Here is a 26,927-nt window from a genome sequence, read left to right on the forward strand (position 1 = left end):
CTTCCCTGTGTGCATACCCCTTCTCCTCAGCTTTCCCAAGCCCCCCTGTCCTTGCTCTGCGCTTTTACATTTTCCAAAAGCACTTACCACCTTACATATGGCATAATTTGTATTTTACTATATTTATTTATTATCTGCCTCCATCTAATAGATTATACGCTCCCAGAAGTTAAGCTTTTTGTGTTTGTTTAGGTTAATGATATAAACTATGCACTTAGAATAATACTTAGTGAAATAGTATTCTCAATTTATAATTAATAAACTTCTAAGTCTACTTAATTGTAAAAAGTAAGTTGCAACATTTTGTAGCATGGCAACTAATTATTATTATTAAGATCATGATCATTATTACTATTATTTATTTTCTTAAAAAAATTTATCTGATGTTGAAATTGAGATTATTTTATGTAACAAAAATAATTATACTCCTGCACTCAGCTTATACAACCTGGCTCTTTTAATGAGGTATTTTACAGATACCTTATTTGTACGAGACACAGATTTTAAAAATTTAATTTTCATAATAGTCTTTTTGTTGAAGTATGCACTATTGTTATTCCTTTTATATGGATAAAAGTAAGCAGAAGACTAAGAGTACCAATGTTGATCCCTTCATATTGTAAAATTCCCACTTTCTTCTCAAGACACTAGAGTTCACTATATGTTACCTGACCATCCAACATACAGATAAATTCAGGCCTTCAGTATTGGTCCTTATAGTAGCTTTTTATTAAGTACAATATGATTTTTTTTTTTTTTTTTTTTTTTTTTTTTGAGGCGGAGTCTCGCTCTGTCGCCCAGGCTGGAGTGCAGTGGCGCAATCTCGGCTCACTGCAAGCTCCGCCTCCCGGGTTCACGCCATTCTCCTGCCTCAGCCTCCCAAGTAGCTGGGACTACAGGCGCCCGCCACCTCGCCCGGCTAGTTTTTTGTATTTTTTGTAGAGACGGGGTTTCACCATGTTAGCCAGGATGGTCTCGATCTCCTGACCTCGTGATCCGCCCGTCTCGGCCTCCCAAAGATTTTTTTAAGATGAAAAATTGTGAACTGATGTCACAGGATTCTCTTCCCATAACTAGTCACCTGTAAGTTCTTTGGGTTTCACATGCTCCACTTTGGAGCCCACTGGTGTGCACATTTTTTGTTTATGCAGTCACCATTCATTTAATTTAGGAAAAATGATGTGAAGTGAATGCATTATTCATGAATATATAATTAGGAAAAAGCATTAGTTATGTGCTCATATTTTATTGCAAAATTAACCTATATAATGCTCATGTATTGCTTACTGTGATTTACATTAAAAAAATAAAGATGGGTTCTTCCTAGTTGCCCAGGCTGGCCTCCAACTTCTGGTCACAAGCAATCCTCCCACCTCAGTTTACCAAGTAGCTACAGACAAGTGCTACCACAAACTGCAGTATAATTTACACTTGACTACCCAAATTTATTTTGCTAGAAAAGTTGTTTTCAAACTGTATTGAGAAGCCTATGGAAATGAGACTTACTTGTAGCTGGCAGTTGGAACCATCATAACAGAACAAAGAGGATCACTTTGCATCTATTGAATGATTCTGTAAGATTTAATTTAAGTGATAGCTTCCAATTCTATATTGGAAATTTCTCTCCTGCATCATAATCACTAAAATAAATGTTGTTCACACAGTAGCCTTTGCTTAGCCTGGTGATATTGATATTATTAATTTACAATCTCTCTTCTGCAGTTGTATTGAATTATTCAATGTTTTCAAAAATATGTTTCAAATAATAATGTTTAAAATTGTACTCAATCAAGAGTCGTGATTTATATATGAGTTCTAGACTCTACATTTCTCAGTTTCTCATGCAAGCACTGTTATATTGTCATGATGAATGAACTTTTTACCTTATTGCTTTGTATAATAATATAACATATATAGTGAAATAATAAAAAAGTTATTTGTTGTAGCCTTATACACATATCGATAAAAGCATTTTTTCTTTACTATTTTTAAAACATTGTTGAAGGATACTCCATTTACTTACATTATGAGATTTTAAAATTTCTTTTGTTGCTGTCTAAACTTAACGCCCTCACAATCTCAACATACATAGTATTAAAAAATTCATCAATATGTCTTGAGGGGGTGCATATAAAACAAATTTAAAATACATGATGCCCTAGTCACGGACCAGCTGTAGCAACTTCTAAACATGAAATACCGACAACAGCAACAAAGATACACAGAACTTGTGGTTTGGTCTTGACATGAAGGAACAGCGAAGCACAGCTTGTTTATCAGTCTGACAAGGAAAGTACCAGCTGGCTAATTAAGTGAACCTAATTTTAAATAATGATGTGGTTCTCAAGATAATACGCTAATGACTGGAGAAGACTGCTGATGATACTTCAGAACACTCCCGAGGTGTTACAATAAGCCCCTTCTGCATCCAAGCAGAACTTGATCGTACTCCATAGACCACAAAATGAGGTCAGTTGTTTACTAGTTAATCTTTTATACTACAAAACGTCACCTGTATGACATTCTTACAAAAACTTTGATGGTGTGAAAAGCAATAATTGAAACAATTTGACATTTAAAGCAACACCAAGTTTATAGATTCCATTAAAAAAACGTGACCTTTACTTTTTAGCTGCAGATAAAATCATATTGATGTATTTGCTGAAAACAAATATCCCAATGATCTCCTAATGCTAATAATTTATTATAGTTTTTAAAATCTTATATTGTCATGAAAATATTTATCATTTTAATAATAATATGTAATATTCAGTTTAAGTTTTAAAGAACGTTTAGTCCCAAAATACACATTTAATAACAGTTCACACAGTCAAATACATGCAAAAAATCAGAAATATAATTTCATGGATGAGGATAGCATGAAATATTAGGTGCTCAGTTTGGACTGAAAAAGAAAACTTCAAAGTTTAAATTTCAATAAGTGTAACGTTATTTTCTTTACTGTTTTTTTTTCAAGAAGGCATTTTGATTTTTGGACTTCACTGCCTTATTTCTATATCCATACTATGTATAATGTATACCATTTTATAATGCTTGGGAAAAATTAACTAAATTTTGATTACAATTAGTATTCTTAGTTGCCTCTGTATAATATGCTCAGATTAGAAAAAAATAGGTAAATAAAAGCACATCATACAGTAAAGAAGTAAAACATCATTTGGACACCAAAAATTCTAACTTTGAATCTGGGCTCAGTTGACAAAAATGGTCAAATTGAGAATCGATGCTTTACTTTTTATAAAATTAAATTTGTACTTTGCAGTTCACCATAAATGTAAATGTGTGAAGTCTTTATACACTTAGGTTACTAGGATGATTAATTTATAAAACAAAAGTTGGTATCTTTGTCTGTAAAATCAACCATTTTACATATTGTTTTAAATTAGAAAAAACCTCAAGAGAATTTAAAATTCTAAAGGATGAATTATTTTCAAGTATAAAAATGGAGTTACTGGCATATTCATAATTCAACTTTAACCATGTGCTCTGAGGACTAAAATTCACATAGTCCTAAGGTAATGTTAAGACAAACATAAGGATGTGTTATTTCACCCAGCATGTAGGAGAGTTATGGAACTCATTATCTAAAGAGGTGCACAGGCTGAAATTATACATGGCTGCAAAAAAGAAGGCTTAGGTAAATTCAAAAATAGCAAAACTTACATTTTTTTAAAGATAAATGTATGTATTTTGGTAGCATATATATAAAACTTGAGGTAGATATTTACAGTCAACAACATGCCGCAAAAAGTAGTTTCCCTCGCAGAAAGAATACTGCATAGATGCACCCAGTATGGAAATTTTCATTACTTATATTCAGGTGATCACTACATTTCTGTAGAATAGTTTGTCCAGAATGGCCCACACAATTGCAGTTGCTCTTTCACTCTCCTGCTTTGTAGCAAGGTATTTAATAGCTCTCATAATTGAAAACCCTTTTTTATAATTGACAGGTAATAATCCCATCATATACCTCTCCAGAGCTGAGTGAGCGACCTGCACTACATAATGCTGCCTCTGTGTTTTGCTCCAAGGATTAAATGCCTACAATTTTTTTTTCTTTTTTACAATGGGAACATATTTGATATGCTGCTTTTGATTTTGTTCTCATGATGGAGGGCAGCTATAGAAAGTGAGGTAATAAGGCTGATAAAGGGTGGCATGGGACAAAATGTATCAAGAGAAGGTTAGGATTTGTCTTTGATAGTAGAATATCTGAGAATATACAGTGACTATTAGAAAAACCTGAATTACAGCAGCAAGTCTACATTGGCTTTTTAGATTGCTGCCAGCAAGCATATTCCTCAGAATAGTTGGGAATGTACTACTATTCCCAGAGCATGTGGAGAGAAAAAATGGGAAATCAACTGCTTAACGAAGATACACATTTTTAGATTAACATAATTGTTTTTTGTCTCAGTATTCCTAATTCATTTGGTCAGTCATAAAATCATTTTTTCTTGATTTCTTCTTGTATTTCATTAACTTATATTTTCTCTTTAATTTGGTCTTTAACTTATATTTTCTCTTTAATTTGGTCTTTCATACTCTTTTCAAATTTTACCAGCATGATTTTAACTTAATATTTTCTTAGTTGCTTTTATTCTCTGTAAGACTGTGTGTATATCTCTTTTTTCATTCAATTCTGATAGTATTAATTGTGACTTTTGTTCTTGTTGTTTGCCAAAATTCCCAGATTTATCTATTTCATTAGCATTTTTTTCACTTTTAAAAACTTTGGTAGATAAATTTAACATGAAATTTACCATCTTAACCATTTTTAAGTGTACTGAAATATGTTCATAATTTTGTGCAATCATCACCCCTATGAATCTCCATAATTCTTTTTGCCTTGTAAAATGGAAACTTTACAGTCATTAAACAATAATTCCTCAATTCTGCCTCTTCCTAGCCGTGGAAGCTACTACTCTACTTTCAGTCTCTATTATTTTCACTACTCTAATTACCTCATATAAATGTAGTCACACAGTTTTTGTCTTATTATGACTGGCTTATTTCACTTAGCATAATGTCCTCAGATTACACCCATGTTGTAGCGTATTTCAGAATTTCTTTCCTTTGTAAAGCTCTGTAATATTCCATTGCGTGTATAAAGCATATTTTATCTGTCCATCTGTCAACAGACCCTTGAGTTACTGCCACATGATAATTCTATTTTTAATTTTTTTTTTTTTTTTTTTTTTTTTTTTTGAGGCGGAGTCTCGCTCTGTCGCCCGGACTGGAGTGCAGTGGCCAGATCTCAGCTCACTGCAAGCTCCGCCTCCCGGGTTTACGCCATTCTCCTGCCTCAGCCTCCCCACTAGCTGGGACTACAGGCGCCGCCACCTCGCCCGGCTAGTTTTTGTATTTTTAGTAGAGACGGGGTTTCACTGTGTTAGCCAGGATGGTCTCGATCTCCTGACCACGTGATCCGCCCGTCTCGGCCTCCAAAGTGCTGGGATTACAGGCTTGAGCCACCGCGCCCGGCCTATTTTTAATTTTTTAAATAACCACCAAACTGTCTTTCAAAGCAGCTCCACCATTTTATATTCCCAACAATAATGCACAAGGGTTTCAATCTCTCCAACCCCTTGCCAAAACTTATTTTTTGTTTGGTAGTAGCCATCCTAATCAGTATGAGGTGCCATCTCATTGTAGTTTTGACTTACATTTACATTTCCCTAATGATTACTGATATCGGACATCTTTTTACACGCATATTGGCGATATGTATAACATCTTTGAAAAATGTCTATCGAAGTTCCCTGCGCATTTTTTTTTTTGAGGCAGAGTCTCGCTCTGTTGCCCATGCTGGAGTGCAGTGGTGCGATCTTGGCTCACTGGAAGCTCTGCCTCCCGGGTTCATGCCATTCTCCTACCTCAGCCTCCTGAGTAGCTCGGACTACAGGCGCCCACCACCACGTCCAGTTAATTTTTTTTTTTTTTTTTTTTTTTTTTTAGTAGAGACAGGGTTTCACTGTGTTAGCCAGGATGGCCTCGATCTCCTAACCTCGTGATCCGCCCGCTTCGGCTTCCCAAAGTGCTGGGATTACATTTGCCCAGTTTTGAATCCAGTTTTGGTTGTTTTTGTGGTTGAGTTTTAGGAGTTATCTATATACATCGGATAGTAATCCCTTAACAGATATATGGTTTCCATACATCTTCTATTCTGTGGGTTGCCCTTTTACTTTTCGCTGTTACTATTATCTGTGAATGAATACTTTTTTAAGAAATTATTAAGTTCAATTTATGTAATTTTTCTTTGGTTGCTTGTGCCTTTGTTGTCACATCTTAGACATCCTTGCCAAATCCAATATCATAAACTTTTTGCTCTCTCTTCTAACAGTTTAAAATTTGCACCTGAAATTTAGGTCTTGTATTAATTTTGTGTTCGTTTTTATTTATGGTGTTATGTAAGGTTCCAACCTCATTCTTTTGCATGTGGACATCCAGTTTTCCCAGCATCACTTGTAGACAGACTGCCATTGCCCCATTGAATGGTCTTGGCACCCTTATAAAAAAAATTGACTATATATGTTTATTCACAAGTTTTCTATTCCATTCCATTATTCTGTATGCCTGTCTTTATGCTAGTACTACAGTTTATTGTAGCCTTTGCAATAAGTTTTGACATAAGAAAATGAGACTGCTCCAGCTTTGTTCTTCATTTTCAACATTAGGTTTGCTACGTAGGGTTCCTTAAGATTCCATATGAATTTTAGGAAATAAAAGCTTCTCTATTTCTGTTAAAAAAAAAAAAAAGCCTTAGTGATTTTGATAAGGCTTCCCAAAGGGCTGGGATTATAGCTAGGAGTCACCGTGCCTCGCCGTGTTTAACTTTTAAAATCTATTGCGACAATTTCTGAAGAAGAAATTCTGATAAGAATTTCTCCGAATCTGTAGATTGCTTTGAGTAGTACTGACATCTTAACAATATTGAGTCTTTCATTTCATGAACGTGGGATGTTTTCCCATTTATATATCTCCTTTAATTTCTTTCAGCAATATTTTGTAATTTCCCTTGTATATCTTTCACCTTCTTTATTAATCTCTATGTATTTTACTCTTTATTATGCTATGACAAGTTGGACTGTTTCCATAATTCTATTTGCAATTTTTTATTATTAGTGTATAGAAATGCAACAGATTCATGCATGTTCCTTTCTATCCCGATACTTCATTGAATTCATTCATTAGTTCTAATAGTGTTTTTGCATAATTTTTAGGGTTTTCTACATGTAAGATCATGCCATCTGCAAATAATTTTGCTTATTCTTTTTTAACTGGAAGGCTTTTATTCATCTTTCTTGTCGAATTGTTCTGGCTGGAAGCCCAATACAATGTTAAGTAGAAGTGGCAAAAGTGGACATCCTTGTCTTTTTCCTGAACTTAGAGGAGAAGCTCAGTCTTTCACGTTTGAGTTTTTCCCACATGGATTTTATATGTTGCAATAGTTTCTTCCCATTCCTAGTTTCTTGAGTATTTTTGTTACGAAAGAGTGTTAAATTTTATCACATGCTTTTTGCATCAACTGAGATGGTCATGTAATTTTTCTCTTTCGTTTTGTTAAGGTTGTTTATTACCATGATCTGTTTTTATATGTTGAATCATCCTTGCATTCCAGGAATAAATCCTACTTGGTTACGGGTATGATGTAGTTACGTGCTGCTGAACTTGGTTCGCTAATATTTAGTTGTGTATTTTTACATCAGTGTTCATAAGGCATCTTGGGCTGTAGGTGTATTTTCTTGTAGTAATTTTGTCTGGCTTTAGTATCATGGCAATGCTTGCCTCAGTTAGACAGAATTTACTTCTCTTCAATATTTTTAGTAAGATTTGAAAAATATTGGTGTTAGTTCTCTTTGAATGTTTGGTAAAATTCAGCAGTGACATCATCAGGTTTAGTGCTTTTCGTTGAGCTATTTTTGATTACTGATTCAATTTTCTTAGCATTTGTAAGTATATTTATTTTTTCTATTTTATTATAATTTAGTCTTGCTGCATTTTGTGTTTCCATGAACTTGTCCATTTTATGTAGGTTATCCAATTTGACAACATACTATTGTTCATGGTACTCTCTTATAATCCTTTGCATTTCTAAAGCATTGGTATAATAGTAATGGCCCCACATTCATTTTTTATTTTATTAATTAAAATCTCTTTTAATTATCCCATCTAGCTAATAGCTTGTCAATTTTCTTGATTTTTTTTTTTTTTTTTTTGAGATGGAGTCTCGCTCTGTTGCCCAGGCTGTAGTGCAGTGGCGCGACCTCGGCTCACTGCCAGCTCCGCCTCCCGGGTTCACGCCATTCTCCTGCCTCAGCCTCCCAAGTAGCTGGGACTTCAGGTGCGTGCCACCATGCCCGGCTAATTTTTTTGTATTTTTAGTAGAGACGGGGTCCCACCGTGTTAGCCAGGATGGTTTTGATCTCACCTCGTGGTCTGCCTGTCTCGTCCTCCCAAAGTGCTGTGATTACAGGCATGAGCCACCGTGCCGGCTATTTTCTTGATCTATTTAGAGAACTAACTTTTGGTTTCAATAGTTTTCTCTATTCTCTATTTTATCTTTTGCCTAATTTTTATCAGTCCCTTCTTTCTGCTAGCTCTGACTTTACTTCTTTTTCTTTTTCTTTCAGTTTTTTGATAGGTTGTTGATTTGAGATACTCCTTGATTTTTTAAAAATGTATTTATCATTCTAAATTCCACTCCCTTCGCATCCTTCAGCACTGGTTTTGCTATGTCCCATAAGTTTTGGTCTGTTGTGCTTTTATTTTCATTTGCTTCTAAGTATTTTCTAATTTTCCTCATGACTTTTTTTTTATGCTATTTAAGGTTGTTTTAATTTCCACAATTTAAAAAGACTTCCAATTTTACTTCTATTATGGATTTCTACTCCCACACCTTTATGCTTAATTTTTATTATATGTAACCTTTTTTTTTTTTTTTGGAGATAGTCTCACTCTCGCCAGGCTGGAGTGCAGTAGCACGATCTCGGCTCACTGCAACCTCTGCCTCCCGGGTTCAAGCAATTCTCCCGCCTCAGCCTCCAGAGTAGCTGGGATTACAGGAGTGTACCTCCACACCTGGCTAATTTTTGTATTTTTAGTAAAGACAGGGTTTCACCACGTTGGCCAGGATCGTCTTGATCTCCCGATCTAGTGATCCACCTGCCTCAGCCTCCCAAAGCGCTGGGATTATAGCCATGAGCCACCACGCCTAGCCATGTCTAACTTTTAAAATCTAGTGAGACTTAATTTCTGGCCTAGCGTATCATTTATCCTAGAAAATGTTCCAAGAGCACTTGAGGGAAAAAAATATATATGCTATTGTCATTGGATAGGGTATTCTGTATTTGTCTGTTAGATCTGTTGGTTTATTGTGATAAGGTCTCTACTCCCTTTATTATCTTCTGTCTGGTATTTCTACCGATTGTTGATAGTGAGGAATTGACGCTTTCCGTTATCATTGTAGAACTCCAAATTTCTCAATTCTGTCAGCTTTCGCTTCATATTTTTTGATAGTTTAGTATTAAGTATATGCATCTTTATAATTTTTAAATCTGCTTGCTATATTGCTGCATTGAATTTTTTATTAATAAATTATCTCCCTCTTTGTCTATTGTAATTTACTTTTATTTTTATTTTGGGACAGTGTCCCACTCTGTCTCCCAGGCTGGAGTGCAGTGGCACAACCAAAGCTCACTGCAGCTTCGACTTCCAGGCTCAAGTGATGCTCCCACATCACTCAGCTTCCCAAGTATGTGGGACTACAAGTGTGTGCCACCACACCCAACAAATTAAAAAATACATATATAGAGAGACACCATCTCACTGTGTTATCCAGGTAGGTCTTGAACACCTGGGGCCACACACTGCCCCTGTCCTGGCCTCTCAAAGTGCTGGTATTAGAAGTGCGAGCCACCACACCAGGCCCTTGTGATTTTTTAAGTCTATGGAGACATATACTAGTATAGTTACCTCTACCTTTTGGTTACTTGGTGCATGGACTATCTTTTTCAATCCCTTATCTTTCAAACTTTTAGTGTGATTATACCTAAAGTGAGCCGCTTGTAGACAGCATATATTTGAACCTGTTTTTAATCCATTCTGTCAATCTCTGTCTTTTGATTAAATAATGTAAGCCATTTATATTTAAAGTACTTAGTGATAAGGTACTTACTTTTGTTATTCTGCTATATGTCTTCTAACATGCCTTACAGATTTCCCCTCTCATTTCCTGCATTATTGTCTTCATTCATGTTGTTATTTTTTGTTATGAAATGTTTAAATTTCTCATTTTCTTTTGTCTATATTCTGCAGCTATTTTCTTTGTGGTTAGCATGGGGATTACACTTAATAGCCTAAAGTTATAGCAGTTCTATAATAGCTAAACATCAATAACATACAAAACTTTGCTCCTTTAATAGCTCCATTCTGATCTCTTTTAGGTGTTTATGTCACAAATTACAATATTGTACCCCATGTGCCAAAAAAAATCAATAATTCTTTTAAATGCATTATTTTCTTAAATTATGTAGAAAACAAAAGGGTTTTTGCAAAACAAAGTTACAATAACTTTTAGACTAATGATATTTATGCATTACTCTCGTATCAGGTAAGAAACAAAAAGTGAAGTTACCAAATTTTACTATAATCATATTAGATTTTGTGATTGTCCATGTATTTGCTTTGATAAAGATCTTTATTTCTTCATATGACTTCAAATTACTGTCTAGTGTTTTTTTTATTTTTGTAATTTTTATATTTTATTTTTTATTTTAAGATGGAGGGAGTCTTGCTTTCTCGCTCAGGTTGGAGTGCAGTGGCAGAATCTCGGCTCACTGCAACCTCTGCCTCCCAGGTTCAAGTGATTCTCCTGCCTCAGGCACGTAAGTAGCTGGGACTACAGGCACCTGCCACCAAGCCCAGCCAATTTTTTGTATTTTTAGTAGAGATGGGGTTTCACCACGTTGGCCAGCATGGTCTCAATTTTCTGACCTCGTGATTCACCCACCTCAGCCTCCTGAAGTGCTGGGATTACAGGCGTGAGTCACCGTGCCCAGCCTGTGCACTGTTATGATTTACTCCTATGTTTTTTTACTTTGCTGGGTTACCTTGAACATTTCTTACAGGACAAGTCTAATAGCAAACAAATTCAGCTATTGTGTATCTGAGAATGTCTTAATTTCTACCTCACTTTTGAAGGACAATTTTTGTTTGATACAGGATCCTTGATTTACTTTTTTTAAAATTTAGTCTTGTAGTACTTTGAATGTATGGATCTACTGCCTTCTTGCCTCCATAGTTTCTAGTAATAAATCTGATAACAATCTTATTGAGGATACACAGTATGTGTAGGGTTGTTTCCCTCTTGCTGCTTTCATTATTCTTTCTTTGGCTTTGGCTTTTGAGAGTATAATTCTAATGTGTCTTGATGTCGGTCACTTTTATCTATCTTACTTGGACTTTGTTGATCTTCATGTATGTTTATATTCATGTTTTTCATTAAATTTGGAAAGTTTTTGGCCATGATTTCTCCACATATTCTGTTGTCCATTTCTCTCGCTCTTCTCCTTCTGGGACTGCCACAGTGCATATGTTGGTACACTTGACTGAGTCTCACAGGTGCCTTAGACTTGGTTCACTCCTCTTCAACTGTTTTTCTTTCTGGTCCTCAGACTCAGTAATTCAATTGCACTATCTTCAAGTTAGTTGAGTTTTCTATATGCTGAAATCTGCTTCGGAATACCTCTAGTACAGTTTTCATTTCAATTATTGTAACTTTTCATCTTTCAAATTTTTAAAGATTTTTTATTATTTACTAATACTGTGTCTGGAATTGGTGGGTTCTTGGTCTCACAGACTTCAAGAATGAAGCCGCAGACCCTCATGGTGAGTATTACAGTTCTTAAAGATAGTGTGTTTGGAGTTTGTTCCTTCTGATGTTCACATGTTTCTGGAGTTTCTTCTTTCTGGTGGGTTCATGATCCCCCTGACTTCGAGAGTGAAGCTGCAGACCTTTACAGTGAGTGTTACAGCTCTTAAAGGCAGCACGTCTGGAGTTTTTCATTCCTCCTGGTGGGTTTGTGGTCTTGCTGACTTCAGAAGTGAAGCTGCAGACCTTCACAGTGAGTGTTACAGCTCACAAAGGTAGCACAGACCCGAACACTGAACAGCAGTAAGATTTATTGCAAAGAACACAGCTTCCACAGCACGGAAAGGGACCAGAGTGGGTTGCCACTGCTGGCTTGGGTGGCCTGCTTTTATTCCCTTTTTTGACCCCATCTATATCCTGCTGATTGGTCCATTTTACAGAGAACTGATTGGTCCATTTTGCAGAGTGCTGATTGGTCCATTTTGACAGTGTGCTGACTGGTGTGTTTCCAAACCTTTAGCTAGATACAGAGTGCTGATTGGTGGATTTACAATCCTTTAGCTAGACAGAAAAGTTCTCCAAGTCCCCAACCAACCCAGAAGCCCAGCTGGCTTCACCTCTCAATATTTCCATTTTGTTTTTACGTTATTTCTCAACTTTCTTTTTATCTTTAGTGCTTTGAGCATCTTTAAGATAGTTGTTTTAATGTTTTTATCTAGTAAATCTGCCTCAGGTCTTTTTCAGGAGTACATTCTGTTGATTCTGTTTTTGTTTTCTTTTCTTCTTCTTCTTTTTTTTTTTTTTTTTTGAGGGGGAGTCTCACACTGTCACCCAGGGTGGAGTGCAAGTGCAGTGGCATGATCTCTGCTCACTCCTAGCTCTGCCTCCTGGGTTCACACCATTCTGCTGCTTCAGCATCCTGAGTAGATGGGACTACAGGTGCCTACCACCACGTCCAGCTAATATTTCTTTTTGTATTTTTAATAGAGACGGATTTCACCATGTTAGCCAGGATTGTCATGATATCCTGACCTTGGCCTCCCAAAGTGATTCACCTGCCTTGGCCTCCCAAAGTGCTGGGATTACAGGTGATTCTGTTTTATTTAAATGACCATACTTTCCTGTTTCTTTGTATACCTTGTGACTTTTTGTTTGTTTGTTTTTGAAGACTAGGCATTCAAATGTAATAACTGTGGTAATTCTAAAGAACAGATTCTTCCCCTTCCTCTTGTTTGCCTTTTTTTTTTTTTTTTTTTTTTTAAGACAGAGTTTTGCTCTTGTTGCCCAGGCTGGAGTGCAATAGCATGATATTGGCTCATAGCAACCTCCGCCTCCTGGGTTCAAGCGATTCTCCTGTCTCAGCCTCCCGAGTAGCTGGGATTGCAGGCATGCACCATCACACCTAGCTAGTTTTGTATTTTTAGTAGAGACGGTGTTTCTCCATGTTGGTTAGGTTGGTCTTGAACTCCCGACCTCAAGTGATCCACCCACCTTGGTCTCCCAAATTGCTAGGATTACAGGTGTGAGCCACTGTGCCCAGTTGCTGCTGTTTTTTTTAGTTGCAATTTTTGCTTTTGTTTATTACTGTAGACTGTCTCTGTCCCAAGGTTCAGCCTAATGTAAACTTAAAGTCTTCTAAGGTATTTTTCTGAGCCTTCCTCTGAGCACCAACTGGTCACTTTCTAATTTTTCTCCTATATGCACTTGTTTTTGAATAAACTAGTACTTAATGTCTGGTTCTAAAATGAAGAAATGGAGAAAACTGAAAGAGGAGTATAAACAGGCACTAGGCTTTACATGTCCTGGAAGTCACTTTTACCAAAGGAAGAGAAGCTTGCAAGAATGGGCAAGGTGTAACAACAATGTTCACTCACCTCTGTCTGTAGCTCTGTAATCAGAAGTGTCAATCAACAATCAAAGAACAGATACCCCAAATTTAAAGGACAGGATCCTTTTTGCTCACCTTGGCTCCTGCATTCTACATGCAAGCTGCTCCTATGTTTGTTGTTTTCTACAGTTAATGTTTTAATAGATCATATGTTTATCAATTCCCTTGCTCACTATAGGATCAAACTTGACTAATTTTCCTGATTCCTGAAGTAAACAATTTGTTACCATGTTGTTTCCATTTACATTGGTGATAAAGTCTATGTTTTTGTGTGTCTGACACAATAAACACATCGTGCCCTAGTTTTATAATTATTTTTTAAATTTCCACTTAGTCTTTTTGCAATATTTTACTTTATTTTGATATTCATTATTTCTACTGAGAGATTTGCCACCATCTCATAGTAATTTATCCGCCTTTTTAAGATCTTCCTCTTTGAAATGACACAACCAAAAGGAAAAAGGAAGATCTTAAAAAGTCAGATAAATTACTGCCTTTTTAAAGTGTAGTTTTTGTTTTCCAATTGAGTTTCATTGTCCTCCTAAATCTGAGGTTTTACATAAGTGGTTTTATATTGTTTCATGTTATATAAATTATTAATTATTATAGCTTATTATACTTTATGCAATTATTATTCATTTTGACCGAAATATTAACTTTTCCCTTTTCTATTATCTATTTTAGGAAATATTATTGCACATATGTTAATTCTGACTTTATGTCTTAATTCCTCATTTATATTTTCCTTCTCTTTTCCTCATTACACTGCATTATTTGATTTACTGCATTATTTGTAATTCAGGTCTATCTCTGAACTTAGTTAATCGTTCTCCTCTTTTATTTAAACTATTGTTTAACATATACATAGAAATTTAAATTTTAATAATTTACTTTGAATTTTTAGAAGATATATTTTGGCTTTTTCAATTTTAAGAATTTATTCGAGAAATACATGGTTATTATAAAACTTAAAAGTAAAATGTTAACAAACAAAGTGGTCATCAATACAGAAATATAGAAAAAGTCTCAATAGTGTAAAGATTTCACAGCTCCTTCATTTCATCAGTAGATTAAATGTAATATTAGTTAAAAATTTATCACTACTGATAGTCACATATGTTATTTTTGGAAGTTAAATATAATATAATCATTTGGAAAATGATGCACCTTGGATAGCTTAACATGCATACACACACATAAACTCACATGTAATATTTGGTCTCACATTTTAACTCATATATGTATATATGAAAATAATTGCATATTTTGCACACAAAAAGTGTACAAAATGTAGCAAATAGTATTATTCACCATAGTACAAATTTAAATACACTTTAAATGTCTGTTAGCAGTAGAATGGATAAATACAAGTCTGATACACAAATATAGTAAATTCTAATTATTTATGATAGTTCCTCTATAAATCATCACTAACACCGAATTACTGAATACTGATTTCATAAAGGAAGTGAAGAGTTTTGATCTGTTGAGCTTTTGTTCATATTATTGTAATCAACCAATCAATACATCACCTTGTTTTATGTATGTATCTGTCTAAAGACACCGTATTTAATACACATTGTTAACTGATGAAGATGGAACTCACGGCCAACAGCATTACAACTCATGCCTGAACAAAGCTTACCATTAGGCGCATCACAATCTTGTACTTGGGAACTCTAGACAGCACTTCAACACTATGTGTGGAAGCCGTTTTAAACAGCAAAATTGTCAAAAGCACAGATTTTTTTTAAAGGTATTAAATTGAGCATGGAAAGAATATTCATTTAGAGTGTGAAAGTTAAAACAAGAAGGCAGAATATCTTCTTGTTCAAATACAGAGGGGCATGTGTATATTTAGCAATAAAAAAGTTTTCACATCTAGGTATGCCCACAAATGACCATAAAATGCCATGGTTATAAATAAATTTAAGCAAGTAGGTAACTATAAATACAGAATCCACAACAATGAGAATCAACTGTAATCAGTTTCTTCACAGCAATAAAACAAAGAATTACACTAGCAACAGCTATGAACAAAATGATCTTGCAATCATAATGTAAAGCACAAATAGCCAGATTCAGATCGTGAATATCATATATCCATTTATGCTCAAAATCAGCCAATATTTATATGTGGTAATAGAAATCTACATAATAATTTCCTTCAAATAGGTAGTATCTAGAAGGAGTAATATAAGTAATTATTATTATAATAACATGGTCATAAGGAGAACGCATTTGGACTGTGCCCCAATTTATCAACCTATAAAAATGTGTTAGATACTAAACTGAAAAATCTCCGCAATCATGATTGTATCATATTATTATCTGCTTTTCATTTTGTGAAGTTTTATGAGTTCCCCTAATATTTCATAGTAATAATAGGCATTTTGAAAAATAATACAGTTTATGTAATTACCATATCACTTGAACATTTTTTATTAATCTTTTCTATTTTAAATGTTTCACCATTATTTGAAGGTGGAATTATATGAATAATAAGTGATGTTAGCTCTTCCCGCTTTTGAACATCACTTAGATAATTTATATTCAGTGAGTATAGTTCTCTAGTTTGAAAACTCAATTTAAAAACCAGCCTGATTATTTCTAAAATATATTTCCAATTTTAATCCACCAGCAAGGAGTTTTGATAATTCCAAATCGAATGCTTGTAATTTGTGTTGGCCTAAGTTGTAGGTGAAATAAAAATCCAGCCTAGTCAAAATCCCACAGTCTCAAAAATCAGAAACAAAGAAGTGAAATATACAGCAAATTTTTTTCTCACAATAAATATCAGACCATTAGATTGTATATTCATAATAAATGTGTAACCTCAGGGCCTTAGGGTTTTCTATTAGAATAACTATTCATCCTTTTACTCATGATTGTACTGCTCATTCTCATATTAGAAAGTGAACCATTAGGCCAGTTATTCACCGTCAATTTGTAAACCTGGAAGTGCCAGCTCTTCAGAGCAGAAATATTTTTCATGTTTGTATTTGTGAAATAAGAAACATATAATAAGCAATTGTTAAATAAATACAGAATATATGGATGAAGTGCTACATGGGTGAATGGGTAATGGATGGATGGATGGATGGATGGATGAATGAATGAATTCATGTGAAGTTGTTAATGACTTTTATAATGCGTAGTCCTACTTTGAACATCTTAACACTTTTTGTAGTGCTAGACAGAAATCTAAATTGGAGGTTTAATTTCAAACCAATATTGACTGAAAACTTTCTCTGCAAATGAAGGAATGTTTTGGGTCTAGTCTCCCGAGAAATTTTGACAGGAAGCAGGCATATGGCACCTCAACATGCCAGGGTCTACTATAAATGCTTTACATGCATTATTCATGTAATTCTTAAAATAACTTCACAAGATACATATATTTATTATTCCCATTTAACAGATTGCATATATCTCATAAAACTAGTTAACTTACTTTTCTCCAAGTTGAGAAGCAAAAGATGAAAATAATTAAGGGACCAGACTGACTGGATATCAACCCTGCACTTCACCTTGGTTGTTCTGCAACTGATTTCAGGTAAAGAGCATGGGCTGCAACAGTTAGTGGCTCAAACTTGAAGTATGAATTCAGAGAATTGTGAAAGCATGACCATGGCAATGTTTATTACAGATTGCTTTCTCTATCTCTAACATACTTACATATTATTTATTTTACTACTACCTAGCAAGTTCTACTAGGTTACTGTCATCTAGTGAAGCCTACGAATGTCTTGGTCTTTATTAAGAATAAAATAAGGGCCGGGCGCGGTGGCTCAAGCCTGTAATCCCAGCACTTTGGGAGGCCGAGACGGGCGGATCACGAGGTCAGGAGATCGAGACCATCCTGGCTAACACGGTGAAACCCCGTCTCTACTAAAAAATACAAAAAACTAGCCGGGCGAGGTAGCGGGCGCCTGTAGTCCCAGCTACTCGGGAGGCTGAGGCAGGAGAATGGCGTAAACCCGGGAGGCGGAGCTTCCAGTGAGCTGAGATCCGGCCACTGCACTCCAGCCCGGGCGACAGAGCGAGACTCCGTCTCAAAAAAAAAAAAAAAAAAAAAAGAATAAAATAAGGAGGCCTCCATTCCAGTTCTATAATGATAAGCAGGAATGTCTTAATTGGCCTCTGCCTGCTCTGACTGTGCCTTCCTTGCTCTAGATAGAATACACAGCTGGGAGGCAGATTTGTGTGGAGCTAGGCAGGTTAATATTACGAAGTGTTCGTGGATCTAATTTCTGAAAACAAAATCTTACATTATCTCCTGAATTCATTAGGCTTAAGGAACAGAATGAGAGAAGAGTTTGCAGAAATTGCATAAATGTTCTAGTTATCCAAGTAAGGAAACGTATTATCAGTGACAATCAAGTTACCTGGAAAAGATTACTGCAATAATATAAATTTTTTTAGAGATTTACTTTTCCACAAGTAGTAATTATTCATACCTGAACAACTTTTTGGGACTGCACATCAACAATAAGGACTCTGTCCAAAGTTGGCTGTGCAACATAAATGAACTTGTCTTTGACATTAACAGCTGATGCCCACACACACCTCTGAACTTCATCTTCCTCAGCTTTGGGACAGACTTCATCCTGTAATTTAGGAAAGATAAAATGAAATTTATATCTTAAATTATAACACATACCTGACAATATCATGGGTAAAATTAATGTTTCATTCTCTACTACTTTCAGCATCAAATGTTTAATGTATATATAAAGTTTAATTAATAGAACATATTTCAGTTCATTAAATATGTATGGAAAGCAATGTAAATGAGATTACTTTAAAGTACATTTTATGTTCTTAATTACTTATTTTTCTAGTAAAATGCAGTTCTTTCATTTTTTTCCTACTTGGTTATAACTCAGCAACTTTAAAAAGTCCAACATCTTTCCCCAAATTTTCCCAGTCTCAAGTTTCTTTAACAGAATAAATGTCACACTTAAAGTATATTCTGAGTTTTTCACAACATTAGTGGCTGTCCTCATAGCAAATTCATAGTTTTGTTAAGTCATAATCTTCTGGAAAAGATTTCAGGATTCTTTTAATTTCCAGGAAATCAAAGCTTAGATAAATTATAATAAGGTAGTTATTCTCAATGGTTGTTTTATTTTTCAATCAAGGTCAAATTTTATAAAATCTTTCAATATTCCCAAAGCTTCTTATTCTGCTTCCTTACCCTAGAACTGCCTTCTGGTTGAAGATTGCATACTTTGTATTAGATGACCATAAATGAGGCCAAAAAAGCCCCTCTATTTCCTCTTTTCGTTCATATTGTCAAAAAATGATTGTGGAAGTAATACACAAGCCCTTGTGATTTATCCTGGGAGTCACAGCATAAGTAAAAGTGTATGAATTGTTTTCGGGTTTTCTTTTATGCACTGTTCTATTACAGTTAGAAAAACCACAAATAAGAGAGACTGGTTAAAACATACATAAAACGTATGTGCAGGCCAGGTGTGGCGGCTCACACCTGTAATCCCAGCACTTTGGTAGGGTGAGGTGGGAGGATCGTGAGGTCAGGAGGTCGAGATCATCCTCGCTAACATGGTGAAACCCTGTCTCCCCTAAAAATACAAAAAAATTAGCCAGGCATAGTGGCGGGTGCATGTAGTCCCAGCTACTCGGGAGGCTGAGGCAGGAGAATGGCCTGAACCTGGGAGGCGGAGCTTGCAGTGAGCTGAGACCACGCCACTGCACTCCAGCCTGGGTGACATAGTGAGACTCTGTCTCAAAAAAAAAAAAAAAGTCGGTGCAGTAAGAAAGAATTATTTATATAATAATAATATAATGATAAACAATTATTCCAGTATTTCTTTTGATTTTTTTGTCTGATAATTAACAACTAATGTCTAATTTCATTTATTTGTATACTCCAGTTATTATCTCTAAGCTAACTTACAATAAGACTATTTTTTCTAATCTATATAAAAATATTTGTTTTTCAGCAGAGATACCATTCAGCATATGTATTTAATAATCATAAGACAAAAATCAACCACACTCTCATTATCAGTATCACTAAGCATTTATTTTTAAAGATAACACTGATAGCAGTATACCATATTTGACATTGAGTAACCACATTGAACAACTAAAAAATGTAACCTTTCTCAGGCTGCATAACCATTGTAGGTGGTTTTCCTTTTTGCATAAAATTTGGTAATTAATGTAAATACCAAAGCACTTTGCAATGAGACATCCAGTGTGTGGCCTGCTGTTTATGTTCTCCAAATGTCAGATCTAATTCAGGAAGGCTCTGGAGTGTCCATTAATTTTTAAGATCTGGTTCAGTATTGCATGGTTTAGGAACATAAAACAATAGTGTTCTCCTCTAAACAGCAGAGATTGTTCTAAGCTTCTAAGGCATAAGCGGAAAGACTGAAAATGAAGCACGTATTGTACGGTGTTTCAGGTAGTCCTGGATTTGTGAAATTAATTCTGTGTACCATGGCCATTACAGGTGACTATTTGGGAGGTCAACCTGAGTAAAGTCCTTGGCACTCTTAAGGAGGTAACCCAAACCTGGAGGCAAAAGTCTGTCTTCACTACGTGCTTAGAATGCAGTATTATACTTTCATTCACCAATTCCTAATGACACAATGTTTTCTAAGACAACCTTTTCTTCAGAAGTATACTTAATGTCAAGGACAAGAATCTATTTTGCGAGAAACAAACACTAGATAAAATGTGTACTTGAGAGGCATGAAGAAGTGGGAAAAAAATGGGAACTAAGGTTGGTGAAAGGGTCTGAATACAGGGAAATTGTTTACAAATTCTTCGCCATTGTGTAAAACCTGCCAAAGTAATGAAAAGTGTGAGCGACCTGACACATAACTGTCAGCCAAACAACTGCTGAACCACGAACGATTTCCACCCCTTTGTTTGCTACAGAACTATTCAACAGTAAAATATACTGCTCTGCTGGGAATTATTTTCTATTTGGATGCTGTCCCAATAAGACATCCTTGACCAGACTTACAATCATTTTTACAAAGCCATTAAAAGTTTCCTGACAGTAATCCTGGATTTTCTTTGCTTTGCTTTATGATATTATTTCTAATTATATTATTTCTCACTTTACAATAGCACTCTCTTATTTTCTCATATTAATATTTATTTCTATGGAAGAAAAATAGTAGAGGAATGTTTTTAAACATGAATTAGAGATTTAATGGGACAAAAAGGAGACACAGAATCCAGAGATGAAAAATAAGATTAAGATAATACATACTGATGAGGAAAGCTGCCAGGGATTATATCAAAGAGTATTGTTAAATCACTTTTACGGAAATGTATACTAACATTTAGAGTGAACAGAAGTAATAAGGTATAAACTAATGGAGATGAGAGTCCGGGAAAAGACGATTCTAATGTATATTTAGAATTTATTTCTTTTGGATCTTTTCCATATTTAATCACATATTTCCTACACATGTATTATACTTTCCCAAAATATTAAAGAGTACAAGTTATATCACTACTGATGGTATAAATTTTAATTAGCATTTTAAATAATATTACTAATATCTGATTTGCTAAGCCAAGGTAAATCAAACAGAATCATATATACATTTGTCTTCTACTAGGATGTTGCCATTTTCATTTATTAGACTAATTACCTATTAAAAATACTTTGCCTTAAAATCTTTAAATTCCAATCTTTCCTTCCTTCCTCTTCATATTCTCCTTCTCAGGTCATCCTGCATCATTCCTAAAGACAAGTATTTCTCACAAACACGTCTATTTTCCTTGCTTCCACCTCAATAAGTTGTTGTCAGGACGACCTCCTCTCATCCTTCTATTTAATCTTAAAAGATATGTCCACTACTCCTTACTTTCAGAAAGACCTGTCCTCAATTTTTCTTATAATTTTAACTATTCAAGTATTCAGACATTAACATTGCCCCATACATTTAAGAAACACTTCATAAAACAACTTCAATTGAATTAATATTTCCATTTCAATCATCCATCTAATTATCTTCAGACTTTTGAACAACCTTTCTTCCATTTCCCAATCTTTCACTCTAAACTGACCATGCTTCACACAGGCTTTCATGACATCATCTATTTTAAAAGATATATTTTCAAAGTCACCAGTAGCCTCAGAATTTCCAATTATTAGCCTTTATTTCTCATTGGAAAGCATTTATTGAGAGCTTACGATGTGAAGAATATCGTGCAAAGCTATGTTTGAAAATGAAAACATGAATATGAGAGAATGCTTGCTTTCAAGTTGCTTGTAATTTCGGCTGCATTTAGCTGTTTCAGACACTTGATTTGTCATAAAAGGTTCTTTCATTCTTGCAAGGCAGAGATTCTCAAATAATGGTCCTGCAGGCCAAATTTGGCCCACTGCCTAATTCGGTATGATCCAGAAACTAGGAATGTTTTCTTTATCTTTTAATGGTTGAAAAAAAAAAATGGAGTACAATTTCATGACAAGTAAACATTATATGAGATTCAAATTTACAGAAATGAAGATGTATTATAACCCAACTACACCTATTCATTTAAATATTATGGCATCTTTCATGTTATGACAGACATATGTCCTGAAAAGTCTAAGATATTTACTTACTATCTGGCCATTTGCAGAAAAAAACAGTTGCTGATCCCATTTTAGTATACATTCTGACCTTAGTTATCATTTTTGTCATATTATTTAAATTCTTTCTGCCTGTGGTGGCTACTTTATCTTCAGTTCCCTGGATGTGGCTTCAGAAAAGCCAAGGCTCAGACTTTAGTTTTCTGCTCTATTTCCTTTACATTAAATTCCTCTGAAAACTCATCCATTCTGATTGCCTAATTACTATCATGGTCAGGTAACACCCAGACACTAATCTATGGCCTTGTCATTCACCAGACTTTCCTCCTGTCTTCTTCTAGGAAAATTGTTGAACAGGTGGTTTCAAACAGAGAGATAATACAGAACAAAAAAGTACACTATCTTAAAGGAAGTATTAAAGTTGATCCAAAACTTAATGAAAGAAATAAACCAAAGAAAGGATGAAATACTTGCATTCCTGAACACAAAGGAAGTGATTTGTATTAGAAAAGTTTTAAAAAACTGAGTAGTTCTATATAGTAGGAGACTATTGAATAGAAACGTAACAAAATAAAATTCACAATACAAATATTCCAAACTTATATATTGAACATAAGTATAGTTTATATGTCAAATGTCTTGTCTTTTAGAAAAAAAAAAAAAGTAAATGTATGGACTTTGGAAGATGGGGAACTAAAGCACTGAAAGAGCCATTAATTAAATGCTAATGAGGCCAGGTGCAGCAGCTCATGCCTGTAATCCCAGCACTTTGGAAGGCCAAGGCAGGTGGATCACTTCAGGTCAGGAGTTCAAGACAAGCCTAGCCAACATGGTGAAACCCGTCTCTACTAAAAATGGAAATACAAAAATTATCAGGGCATGGTGGTGCACACCTAAGTAATCCCAGGCACTCAGGAGGCTGAGGCAGGAGAATGGCTTGAACCCAGGAGGCAGAGGTTGCAGTGAGCGAGATCGCAGCACTGCATTCCAGCCTGGGCGACAGAGTAAGACTCCGCCTCAAAAAAGCAAAACAAAACAAACAAAAAACCCAGTAAATATCTGGTTCTCTGCATAATTTGGATTACCAATGCATTCTGTAATTTATGTGAATAAAAACAAACTGTCGCTGGTATCATGAAGAACGCAGACATACAAATGTGATAAATAAGGTGGCCTAACATGTATATATCCAACTTGGGTTCCGGATTAGGGAGGCTTGGAGATCCACCCATGTTTGTTACGTAGACACTGTTAGACAAGTACTGAAATGAAACAGATGTTGAGACAAAGGACGGGAGAGAGGGTTTGGTGTCTTAATATATCATTAAATAAAGGCATTTAAGTCTGAAAACTTCTGGAAACACTGCAGGCCTGGGTCTCTCACTGATCTAGTTAGTAGTTATGATAGTTTCGCATTGTTTTACCTTTATGCTTCTCTACCAATCAGGTTTCTAAGACAGGCAGAGAGTCCCTACCCACTTTTTGTAACTGAAAATTGAATTGGGATTTTTCTCTTGGTTGTCGATGTGTGTAAATTAACCACTCTCTCTGTTCCTTCCTGCCACAAATAATGTATAAGATTGCCTCATAGGAAATAGAGCCGTCAACATAATCCTTTCTGTTTTCTACAGAGTTTCTTTTAGTTACTCTTTCCTACTGCCCCCTCTTTTGTAAAAAAATAATTAATACATTTGGCATGAATTTTAATTAATTACAAATGTATAACTTTTATATCCATTGTTCATCAACAAATGTCCTGTCCATCAGCTAGAACATTCTACTTAATATTTCATGAAAAACAATGATTTTCCACAGCTATTGAAGAGCACCCCAAAATACTTTGTCAAATTATTTTCAATCTACATTTGGCAGCCAAATTTCTAACACCTACATAATTCATTCCTAGCTTCGAGGTGTTTCATTGATTTTCTTCTTGTCTGAATTTCCACAGAATTTTTATTTTGTGACTTATAATTTGGCAATGAATGATACATTTCCAATTAAAATGTTAGCCTTTGCTATTCCTGTATTTCTACATTTCCCAAACATAATGCTGAAGGTACAACATTTGCTTAGTAAATACGTGTTTAAATGTCACTTATAATAGCCAAAAAAAAAAAAAAAGTCAAGAAGTGGTGTATGTTACTCAATCACGATGTTAAACACTATGCAATGTCATGCAGAATCATTGAGAAACTGAATTCTAGAGTAGTACTAATCAAAATGTGGTCTGTAAACCGCTGCCAGTTGACATATAATTTGCTACCAAGCTGAGGATTGCATAGATATTGAAATTAACCGTTGAGAACCTTTTATAGCAATTTGACATTGCCATAATTTCCCTGTATGTGATCAGTAGACCTATCTAATTTAATAGTATTTAAACCAGTTTGAGTATTGTCAAATTTGCCTGGAGGATTTCATGTAGTGAAAACTATCCACTGGTTTTTACAAGAGAAAAACAGAATGAGCAAAAATCAGTGATATTTTTTCTCCCACAGAGTTTAGGAAGCACTGATTTCGTGCTTTTTTATTGTAGCTCTCTGTCTTTCTCTCTTTCAGTCTTTCTTTCAAGTATATATTTTTAACTGAAGCTGTCACAATCTGAGTCTATTGCTGTAAATTTTGAAAGTGAATAATAAAATACTTGGAGAAAAAATGTTCATTTTGTCAAATGCAAGGAATATAAATAATTATTCTGAATGAGGATTTATTCAGTTTGTCATAAATCAAGACAAATACAACATAGTTACTTTTGTACTGAATTAGAACATTCAGGTTTGGATTCCTAGGATATATTTATAGTCATGTAGAAATATTTGTCTATATACACACATGATCAAGGGTGAACTATTTGTGAATACGCTAGATATAAATTCCTTTCAATATCTCTTTGCAATATTGGAAAAAATCAATGTTACAAAAACGCATTGAACGATTTGGTAGCATTGAATAGTCTCCTCATCTGGCCATTTTTTAAAGCACTGAGAATAAAATACTTTCAGCAATTTTTTAATTGCTTATAACCAAAGCAATATATTTTTTTCTAAAAAGAGATATGTTAAATTTATCCCATTAAATTTCTGATTTCATTTATAATATCATAAGCAGTCTTTCTCATATTAGTCAGAATATAGGTAGTCATGGTAACTTGGGGGCTGTATTTGCCTACTTTGTGCTACATGGACACACTACTATGTAGCATGATTTTGCTTTAGGATATCGAGGTCCAAAGGCTACATTACAGAATTGTTTATTCTTTCTTTTAATATATTATGTCTTTCAGCAATACAATAAAACAAAGCTTATAACACTATGCTATCATAAGCTGAGCATTGGTTTCTCTTTACAGATAACATATTAGAGAGGTTAAATATAACAGGATTTGAGGCCAAAGAGACCTCAGTGTAATGTCCAAGGGTGCACTTATATTATCTGTGCAAGTAGACCTGTTGAGGCTTGTTACCTCATTGGTAAATTGGTTATAATAATATTTGCTATCACATGGAGTTATTGTGAGAAGTACATACAATCATATTTGAAAAGGTCAAGTGATCAATAAAAGTTACCTCCTATTTTCATATAGAAAATTATCGATGTGCTACATTTGACAAAAACTGTAACAGTCTACGTGTTTTTGATGCAAACTTTAAAAACATTTACCAAATGTTTTGGAAGGAAGTTTGCTGTGCATGTTCAAGAGATTTAGAGAGCTAGTTTAAATGTGGCATGATTATTGCATATAGGGCAAGGAGAATTTTGTTCTATCTGGCGTTTGGCAGTTCCGTGACTGAGCAAATCACTTGATCTTTCTCATTTCTTTACCTGAAAATCGAGAGGATTAAATCAGAAGTTTGTCAATTATTTTTTCATGAAAAAAAAAAACAATTTATTTGAATTATTTCAACTCTGCTTAAATGTAAAATGTTATAGTGGTTTATAAAAATATTGAGTTAGAAAAGAAAAGCTGGTTTAAAAAGACACAACTGTAGGGTGTTAAATTTCAAATGCTTATAGAACATAAAAACCAAATTCTAGATGCTTTGTGAATGTAGGACCAGGTGGTTGCTTTTCTGGCTTTTATAGTTATTGTAAAGGAGCTGAAATCCTAGCTAGGGGGAAGGTCCAGGTGCCATTAGACACTGAGAACAGGAAAGGCAGGCAGGCACTTAATGTCTGTTGGGAAAGGCATATATTTGAATAGTAGGGAAAGCAAATTAAATATCAAGACAAAAGGTCTAGAGTTAGGTCCAAAAAGTAGTAAATAGAGATTGATAAAAAGGTGTTGGAATTGAAACAATATTAAAGCAAAAATAATAGAAAATGACTGGATGGATATTGGTAATTGCAAATTGTATGAACAATGAGGGTTTATGGATCAAACTTATTTAAACCTAGTATGGGTAAGTTGGAATTAAAGAATTAGATGTGTTTAAACTTTCCTTGATATGATGAATATTTGAATTGTATAGGAGCAGTGATATTCTTTCTTTAACTTGTGGCACACAGCACAGTTAGTAGGTTGGTTAGTGAGGGAAAAAAAATAAAACTAAAGAAAATAATTACTACGT

The 26,927-nt window shown here is 34.7% G+C and overlaps 1 protein-coding gene across 2 annotated transcripts in view; it reads right to left on the bottom strand.

The window, feature by feature from the left end:
• The window catches only part of FSTL5 (follistatin like 5), an 812,556-nt gene that overhangs the window by 79,446 nt on the left and 706,183 nt on the right, over positions 1–26,927 (bottom strand). For both annotated transcript variants that reach the window (XM_033215581.1, XM_033215579.1), the window contains exon 13: positions 18,245–18,394. In XM_033215581.1, coding sequence (XP_033071472.1) covers positions 18,245–18,394 — 150 coding nt within the window. The remainder of the gene's footprint in view (positions 1–18,244; positions 18,395–26,927) is intronic.

Source organism: Trachypithecus francoisi, unplaced genomic scaffold (assembly GCF_009764315.1).
Source record: "Trachypithecus francoisi isolate TF-2019V2 unplaced genomic scaffold, Tfra_2.0 Lachesis_group1, whole genome shotgun sequence".
Taxonomy (NCBI): Eukaryota; Metazoa; Chordata; class Mammalia; order Primates; family Cercopithecidae; genus Trachypithecus; species Trachypithecus francoisi.